General features: G+C 39.9%; 1 protein-coding gene across 6 annotated transcripts in view; it reads right to left on the minus strand.

Moving 5' to 3' along the window:
- Positions 1-41: 41 nt before the first annotated feature.
- LOC111863000 (protein O-linked-mannose beta-1,2-N-acetylglucosaminyltransferase 1-like) overlaps positions 42-9,850 on the minus strand; it is a 136,467-nt gene continuing 126,658 nt past the window's right edge. For all 6 annotated transcript variants that reach the window (XM_033750893.1, XM_033750894.1, XM_033750889.1 and 3 more), the window contains 3 exons: positions 3,325-3,430; positions 2,129-2,238; positions 42-1,068 (listed from right to left, as the gene is read on the minus strand). In XM_033750893.1, coding sequence (XP_033606784.1) covers positions 1,008-1,068; positions 2,129-2,238; positions 3,325-3,430 — 277 coding nt within the window. In that variant the 3' untranslated portion in view covers positions 42-1,007. The remainder of the gene's footprint in view (positions 1,069-2,128; positions 2,239-3,324; positions 3,431-9,850) is intronic.

Consider the following 9,850-nt stretch of genomic DNA (forward strand, 5'->3'; position numbering starts at 1 on the left):
GGTGGGAACGTTACCTCTAGACTACGGAGGCCGCTAATCTATTGCATTGCTTGCCTTTATATGTCTAGTATCCACTATGAGTTGAGTCGTATCGATTGAACGCCAGTGGCCACAACAGAAGTAATTGTGATACTGCCGATGGCAGTAGTTGTGAAACTGTAAATTATGTAAATGTAAGAGCAAACGTGCAATAAATTCACTAGATCCAGAACGGCGTGCAGTTGTCGCGTAACATACCCAACACATGACTATGTTTTCCTTTATACTGAAGATGAAGCTATCCTATTAATTACTACAGTAAACCACAATTACTTGACAAGTATAGAGAATTGGGTCTGCCAGTTACATGAATCTGCAGTTTTCATGAGAAAAGTTCTTGCAGAAACCTAATTTATATCGAAAATATCACATTCTTGCTTTAGTTCTTGCAAGGACTATTCCTATATAACAATGCAGATTGACAGGTGAAAGAATTTTGAATTCACAAGATCAAAAGTTCAACTAGCCTCTGCTGAAATGGTATCTGCATAATGGGTAGTGCTGCTAGTGGAAGCTGGGAGGACTAGTGTATAGTGAGTGAAAATACACTCATAATTATTTTAATGACTTTATAATTCTCTTAGAAATTTTTGCCAGCTGAATGAAAATCCTGGATGCCTGGATAGCAGACAAACAGGAATTTACTGTACTTGTAAATTGGTAACTCCAACTCAGATGGTATACCTACTTCTTTCTATGGATCTACAATAATATTTTCATTCTGGTACACATTCACAATGTACACTCCCCTTTTACTGTCACATATCACGGAGAGCAGAAATATACGACACAGTTCTGGCATCTTAAGAAGAACAGTTCTTTACAGTTTCTCATAACGAACTGGCACAGGCAAAATGGTAAAGCCGTAAAATAATGTCCTATCTTCAAATTAAGGTCTCTGTGTCACAGATCGCTCATCTTCACGGCAATGTGGGATCCAAGAATCTTCTAAATGCTGTTACCTTCTGCTATCTGACATTAGTCTTCTCTTCCAAATAAACAGGAGTGACATTCGATGGTTTGAATTTTCTGAAATAAATAATATTCCCTGTATTAACAAATCACATGTAACTGATAAAAATAACTGTCATGCTTGTTCATAACTTCATGTTACAACCCCTGAACATGAAATGTCAGAGTCAGACATAGGTATGGATGTAGTCCCAAAAGCAAAGAGCTGCAGCACTCTGGCACACAGCTCCAAATTGAAATAAATGGGCGGGAAACTTGATTCGAGGCAGTTCTCGTCACTAACATAATGCTAACTTTGTTCCTTTAATTGCAGAAACCTTTAAAACACTGATCATGAAAACTGTGTCTTTTAAAGAGGCTGAGAATTCTATCTCAGGCATAGAGATCAAAAATGAAATAATGTAAAAGGGTTTTTACATTTAAAGTCTGTAAAACCTTCAATAAAAATACTTTTGAAATGATCCTTTCAAGAATTTTCATGAATACAGAACTGTACTATTGAAGCAAAATTGTAATCTGTGAAGAATGAATGAAAGAAGCGTAGATTTTAATAACAAGTATTGAAGTTTGACAACACTGTCCATGATGGAACCATCCTGGACCATATAGAGACAAACTCCATCTTAAGTGCAACAATTTAATTGGACCAACCTGAAGTATCTGCACACCTAAAGACAAAGTATAATTTTGGAACCAACTTATATGAAACTATGCAATCTGAGACGCATGGGACAGTGAATACTGCAGTCTTTAGGTGTGTGATGGTCTGTAGCTTGTTAAATACCAATAATGACAGAAGAACCTGCCACCTGTCATCAACTGCCCAAAAAACAGAGGCACTAAAGTTCACTTAAAGAGATGGTAAACAGTGTCCAAATCATCTCTGATCATACATCATATCGTGAGTAGGCAACATTATGAAGAAAATGAGATCTCCAATAACATGATTCAGGTTCCAACTGTGTGTTGAAAAAAGAAACTGGTTTCATTCTGATGACAATGTAACAATCTACATTTGGATATGATGATGATGGCCCCTCGAAAGGCTTTATCATTTCACTGAGACTTTTATTAGCACTACAGTATTCATATTTGTGTTTCTAGAAGTCTTACTTACGAATACTCTGAGTACGGCACTCCAACGACAAGCATTTCACTGCCCTTTATGTGCAGCCTCCATGTACTCTTGTGATAACCTCGAACATCAAGGTCGCAGATCTTGAAGCACTGAAACAATTTGCAGAATAATGTTATGCAAGTACTCTATGAAGCCCAATGAAACATCAACATAGGAATTTGTATCATGACTGAATACGGAGCAAAATCTCACTCAAGAAAGAAACTTCTACGCATGCTCACCATGTTCTGCGTTGTTGCAAATACCTAACTTCAATAACTTGATATAGTACATATGTAATGGGGTACTAAAAGTGGTAGGATAAGCAAGCACTATGAGGTGCTGCTCTCTAGAGTAACGTTATGACCATTACTCATCAGAGGAGGTACGGTGAGAAGGAGGCTGGTGGAACTAGGGGAAAGAAGAGGTATGAAGAAGTGGCATGAGGAAGAGCATGAAGTGGTAGTAGTCAGGAGAATGGGAAGGTCGGAAGTGAATGAGGACGAAATATGAGGTGGAGGTGTTGTGACAAGGAGGAAGAGGGTGGGAAAGGAAGCAGGAAGAGGAGGACGTGTTTGGAGGCACAAGGCAGAGAGAGGAGGGTTTGCAGTCTCTACCAACAGCACAGCATGTCTGTGCTACTTGCAGCCACGTTACAAAGTCTTTTGGTCCTTCCATTTTGATGAACATTATTATGATTTCACTCCGAAACAAAGAAGAAAATATACAGACACATATATAACTCACATCTTATTAAATATTCAATTGGCCTTAAAACAATGAATATGTTGTAATGAGAAACAGACGTATGTATTTGTATGGACTGAGGTTTTCACGGCAATGAAGATTCATTCTGTGATATCTGTGTTACACCACATTGTAATTTGGAAGGCTGGTCCCAGTGTTTCGGCGAAACACGCTACTTCCATCCTCAGGGTTGAATATTCAAGATGAACCATCTTCCTCCAAATCATCGGTAACCAGCAACATTACAAGAAAACAGTGTCATAATACAGACATCACCACGTGAGCAAATGTATTTCATAACTGGTGAAAATATCAGAGAGTATGGGCCATTGTAGTTGAACAATTTTTAAAATAAATAAAACACAATAATGATTAAATATATTAGAAAAAAAATAAAAAAATTGATGCAGTAAAAATTGTATTGTAAATATTGCAATAAATATAGTCACCTTTTTGTCTGGTATGAAGTTCTCACATGGTGATTTACTGTGATCCAAAACAAGACCTCTCTTGATCATGTCCACAATTATCTCTTCATAAACGTTCTTGTTTATGCTGTAAATACATTAAATATATATTAAATATTTATCATACAAATATCTAGAGAAAATTCATTACCTTACTTTCTCACCAGAATTTTAATTCTTCAGCGAACTGATATAACTTCTCTAAAGTAGAATATCTTTGATTGTGCATCATTATCATGCTCAACATGATTTACAGACACAAATACATCTTTGCTTTTTTTGAAATTTGGTATTAAATTGTGTAACCTACGTGGTGCGTTCAAGTTCTAGGGTCTCCAATTTTTTTTCTCACACAATAATCGTACAAAAAATTTAAAACTTCTGTCACTTTTCGGCGTAATCTGCCTGCAGCCGTACACATTTTTCACGTCGATGCCATGATTCCATGGCTGCTGCAAACGCTTCTGTAGGAGCCTGCTTTGACCACTGGAAAATCGCTGATGCAATAGTGGCATGACTGGTGAATGTGCGACCATGGAGAGTGTCTTTCATCATTGGGAAAAGCCAAAAATCGCTAGGACCCAAGTCAGGTGAGTAGGGAACATTAGAAACCACTTCAAGGTTGTTTTCATGAAGAAACTGCTGCGTCGCGTATGCCCGATGCGCTGGTGCACTGTCCTGGTGAAAAAGCACACGTGCAACCTTTTCTGGCCGTTTCTCTCGCAGTGCTGGAAGGAGCTTGTTCTTCAAAACATCTTGGTAGGATGCACCTGTCACCGCAGTGCCCTTTGGAACGCAATGAGTAAGGATTATGCCATCGCTGTCCCAAAACATGGCCACCATCATTTTTCAGCACTGCCACTTACCCAAAATTTTTTTGGTGGCGGTGAGTCTGTGTGCTTCCATTGAGCTGACTGGCGCTTCATTTCAGGATTGAAAAACGGCATCCATGTCTAAACTGATGACAAGAAAGTCCCATTCATGCCTTCATCATGTGTCAACATCGCCTGGAAAATTGCCATGTGTGCAGCCTTGTGGTAGTTTGCCAGCAATCGTGGCGCCCACTTGGAGGCGACTTTCCACATTCGCAGGTCTTCATGCAGGATTGTGTGCACAGATCCCACGAAAATGCCAACTTTGGAGGTGATGTTTTCCACACTCAAATGGTGATACTCCAAAACAATTTTCTCAACTCACTTGACCATGTTGTCAGACCGGCTGGTGCAAGGCCGATTGCTTTGGTTCGCTGTCACACGATGTTCGGCCTTCTTTGAACTGTCGCACCCACAAACGCACATTTTTCACATTCATGACACCATCACCACATGTCTCACTCAACTGGCGACGAATTTCAATGGGTGTCACAACACAAAAGTGGAGAAAACGAATGATTACTCTCTGTTCTTGTAACGAAAACGTCGCCATTTTAGGTATCAGAAACATTCCTCTCTCGCCACCACCACTAGGGTTCTGTGTGCCGTACAGTGCTGGCATCTCTGTCATGCATTCACAAAGAGTGCACATGTATTTTAAACTAAACCGCATGTGTCTATCTGCTCCCAGTCCTGAGAAAAAAAAATCGGAGACCTTAGAACTTGAACGCGCCTCGTATGCAGGATTATCAATAGGAACACTATACTGGAGACCTTACTGTTCAAACAGGACATTTCTTCTGTAAGCTTATGTTTCCTGCACCCCAAAAATATATTTTACATAGAATCTAGTACTATACAAGGTGAAAATAAAGACTGGTACAAATAACCAACAATGTTATGATATCATACCAATACATTTCAAACTCCAAGTCACATTGTCCTATGTGATAATTATACTTAAAATATCCCTGTTACATGTATTTATTTATGCAACTAGAGATATACATATATGTTCTGGCTAAGGAGGTAGTTTCAACTGCATTTCAAGGAATGTTGGGATTATGTGACTGTACCAAAATTGAAAGAACATCATTAATCGGTTAAGTACTGTAGATACGTTGTGTTAAAAAAAAATCGAACCTTCTTTTTTCCCGCGTAAACCAATGAAGCGCGGGAGGCTACCTTCGGTGGAGACGTGGAGGGGACATTCATGCGCAGTTGTGAATTTTTTCCCGCCCGCAGAAAGCATCAGTTACTGGCAGTCAGCCCATGAGTGAGGACGTGTAGTGAGCGCTCGTCGGATTCCAGTAAGGTGTAAAATTATGCAACATGAGCAGCGATACTGCATCAAATTTTGCCAAAAGCTTGGCGATACCCAAGTGGAAACCATTCGCAAGATTCAACAGGCTTTCGGGGATGATGCCATGAACAACTCATGGTTAAAGGAGTGGTACAACTGCTTCAAAGATGGCCGCACATCAGTGGACAGAGAACCGCGTTCAGGCAGACCCTCAACAAGCCGAAATGAGAATGTCATTGAGCAAGTGCTGACTTTGGTCATGGAGGAACGTTGTATCACAGTCCGAGAACTTGCGAACGAGATAGGGGTAAGCAGTGGATCGGTACATTCAATTTTGACTGAGGATTTGGGCATGAGGAGAGTTTCTGCGAAATTCGTACCGAAACTGCTAACAATGGAGCAGAAGCAATGCCATCTGGAAATGCACAGGACATGCTGGACAATGCAAACAGTAACCCCAACTTTCTGAACACCGTGATCACAGGCGATGAGTCGTGGGCTTATGGGTACGACCTGGAAACCAAGATGCAGTCATCACAGTGGAAACATCCGACATCCCCAAGGGCAAAGAAAGCACGGCAGGTCCGCAGCAATGTCAAGGTCATGTTGGCCGTTTCCTTCGACCCCCGTGGGGTTGTGCATCATGAGTACGCACCACAAGGCCAACCCATCACAAAGGAATACTATCAGGAGGTCCTTCGTCGTCTTCGTGATGGTGTGTGATGCAAACGACCAGACCTGTGGGCAGCAAAAACTTGGCAGCTCCATCATGATAATGCACCTGCCCATTCTGCTCATCTCATTCAGACTTTCGTCGCCAAACACAACATTCCTGTGGTTCATCAGGCTCCCTACTCCCCTGACATGGCTCCGTGTGACTTTCAGCTATTTCCCAAGCTGAAAATGCCGCTGAAAGGAACCCTATTTGGGTCAACAGAAGACATGCGGAATGCGACGGCCCGGCTGATCACCATTCCAAAAGATATGTTCCAGAAGTGTTTCCAACAATGGTGGAAGCGCTGGCAGAAGTGTGTGCATTACCAAGGGGACTACTTTGAAGGGGATTAGGGTTTTGTACCTCCAAATCAATAAATGTATTTCTGCCGACCAAAGGTTCGATACTTTTTGAACACACCACATACATACATATGTATGACACTCATGCATTTCATTATGAAACCCTTGGGTTTTTAGCTCGGGATATTTTTTCAATAAATGCCGTTTTTTAACTATTAATGGAGGCTCTGTTTTTCATTTGAACTGTTTAGTTCATACAAACAAAAGTACCCATTCGTGGTAACTTTTCATGTCAATGTGACAATATATAGCAGCCAAAATTACATAGAATTACATATGTGAACACACTTCATATCTTAATAAAGCATACTGATCAGATTAAAACCTGAGTATGAGGATTCCAATTTTATCCAAAACTTCATTCACCCTTGCACATTGCTTTAATATTTGTAGCCAGTCAACCTACTGGCACAAATGCAGAGTACATTTCTTAATACGTTTGGGTATTATGTATTAGATTTGTTATAAGAAACAGACAAGAAAGTTACAATTTTATCTGTTACAGTAATGAACTGCATGGGAGATGCTAAGAAACAATTCAGATTTAATAAGAATTGACTACAGTAAACATGTCATTCACCTAGATTTCAATGTGCTACATGAAAAGTTTTGGGTCACTGACAATCTTACACCGGGGTCTCACTGTACAATCAGACAAACAGAATTTCATGTAACTGTTATTTGGACTAAATTTATAAAGTCTTAACAGTGTTCTGGTTAAGATAAACTAAGGTATTCCTTTGCACAAGAATGTCTATATCTTTTGCTTCATATTAACTAAAATGCTTTCTTACACAGTGACAAAAATTATGAATGTTCCATAAATTATAGAGGAATGTCAACTAAACTTGAAAGAATGTTTCTTGAAGTAGACCTGAATCACCAAAATAGTATGTCCAAGACACGTCTGGAATCACACACTCTCTGCCTTTCCGAACATCAGGTATCCACATATCCCAGTTCGACATCTGGACATATAACACAAAACATAATTCTTACACTGGCATTATGATCAAGAAAGTTATTTGATCCCAAAAATGCAATCATTAATTTAACTATGATATATTTATTACGAGTAACCAGTTATTTGAGCGTGTCATATCTGTCACTTAGCCCCACGAAGATTCGTGGTACTCATTTCTGTTAAATGCTGAGTTGAGTTCAGGGCCACACTGCGGCTTGCAGGATTAGATGAACCGAAAAATCCAATGACCTCATTGGGAATCGAACCTGCGACCTTCCGGCTTGTAGCATATTGCTTCAAAGTACGCTACCTTCGTAGGAAAACAGTAAAATGGGCAAAGAAAGTTGCACTGTGGCTTATAAACTGTGCAATTTTCAATTCATTTCCGGTTTTCAAAAAGGTGAACAGAAATTCTACTTTGAAATACAAAGCATTTCTGTTGAAACTGGCAAAAGCTTGGGCTACTGACGTCACGGTGGCGGCAGTACCTGCGTCAGACACAGACGTAGTGCAGCCGGGGTCATCTGTTCGCACCCGCCGGAGGACTCAAGTAGACCCCCCTGGCTGACTCTCGGGTGATATGCGGAAACATATTCTCGTGAAAATTATGAAGAGTGAATATTGCAAGAAGAAACACCCTTCTAGGCAGTGCCATGTGTGCGCAGAGCACAAGAAGAAGAGTAGAACTGCCTACATGTGCAATTTCTGCGTAATGCCTCTTCACAAAGGGGAATGTTTCCAGAGATATCACACGCGCAAGCACTTCTAGGAGCTCTGGTAAGTGTTCTCCAAAAATTTGAGTTCATAAAATTAATTAGGAGATTTTATATTAATTTTTAAAGTGAACAGTGCACAAGTTAGGGTAGTAGGTTTAAAAACGCCGGTCCCCAGGGTGATTTAAATGTTTAAACCACCGGTCCGCAATGTGTTAATCACACTTAAATACAGTGCCATCACTGAGTTACATATTTTCCAGTTCACCATTGCATGCGCACAATGATTGTCTGTCTTCATGAGTCATCTCCTGGCAACGTATCTCAACACAAAAACTAGCACTTCAAATCACTATGAAGTCTTCTTGCCACTTCTTATTCAATCATCCTGGAACCTCGGAACTCAACTAAAAACTCTTCTGGACCCCTCACTAATCAAAGTCAAAGTCAAATTGAATGTTACTTTACAACTGGTGGCTTACCTCCAATCAGTTCGTCTTGGCGTCAGGCCCCTTGAGGCCCACAACCAGAGATTTTTCCAACTGAACTCATGCGGTAATAGTCCGCATGTAACATCCTCTAAGAGAAGACACTAATCTAAACTACAACAGGTCTTCGTTATATACGCTCCTCACAGAAAACACAGTCACATGACTGCTAGCCTGCAACTTCATTGGTGCACTGTTGCCTAGCAACGAGCAAAAACATTCGTCCACTGAGAAACGACTTCCAATGTTGCATTTTGAAATGTTTTTACCAAGCCGTTGCCTAAAAACATTTTGAGGAAATCTGTTACAATATTATCACGTATTTTGGGTTGTGTGACTATTAGACAGGGTTTGGATTGGATGATTGAATTTATTGCACTTATACACTGAACTCATAACCACAAGTAAGTACAATATTACTGCTGATTTCCACACTAAGTGTTCTGTCTGCCTTTGCCAATTCTTACTTGGTAACAGCTATTCCTCTGTAATATTTTCACTAGACATACAGGTGCACAGGTAGACCGCACTAGTGATACATGCAACACGCAAAACTATGACAGCCGCAAGAGAATATGAAGGCATTCTCAAATACTGATGTGCATGGAAGCACGGTGAACAAGCATACAGTGAAGTGGTCTTCCCAAAAGATGGGAAATTACCTGATAATGGCCCATGTGGCTGAAACATGTCAAAACTAGAACAAATATATGACTAAAGACATTTTAGAAAATTGGATAATCACTCTTAATGTATAGAATGCGCTTTTAATGCCCTATTGAAATGTAATGATTTTAACATCATCAAAAGTGTTGAAATACATTTTTAGCGTGAAACATATTCTTACTGTCTTTTGAATTGTTAAATTATTGAGAGATACTTTGATAACAAGGATGATGCCTCAATGCAACAGAATGCTAAAATATATCTTGTTTCTCTTATTGTTCCGTCATTACGGTTTGATGAATTCCGGTGATGTACTCTGTGTTCTTGTTGATGCTGTGGAATTTGTTCTCTGTGTGATCCGAACCTGTGTGCAGTTTGTGGGGGGGGTATGTTTTTTTTATAAAAGGTTATCAACTCCATCCAGT

This window comes from Cryptotermes secundus, unplaced genomic scaffold (assembly GCF_002891405.2).
Source record: "Cryptotermes secundus unplaced genomic scaffold, Csec_1.0 scaffold1016, whole genome shotgun sequence".
Taxonomy (NCBI): Eukaryota; Metazoa; Arthropoda; class Insecta; order Blattodea; family Kalotermitidae; genus Cryptotermes; species Cryptotermes secundus.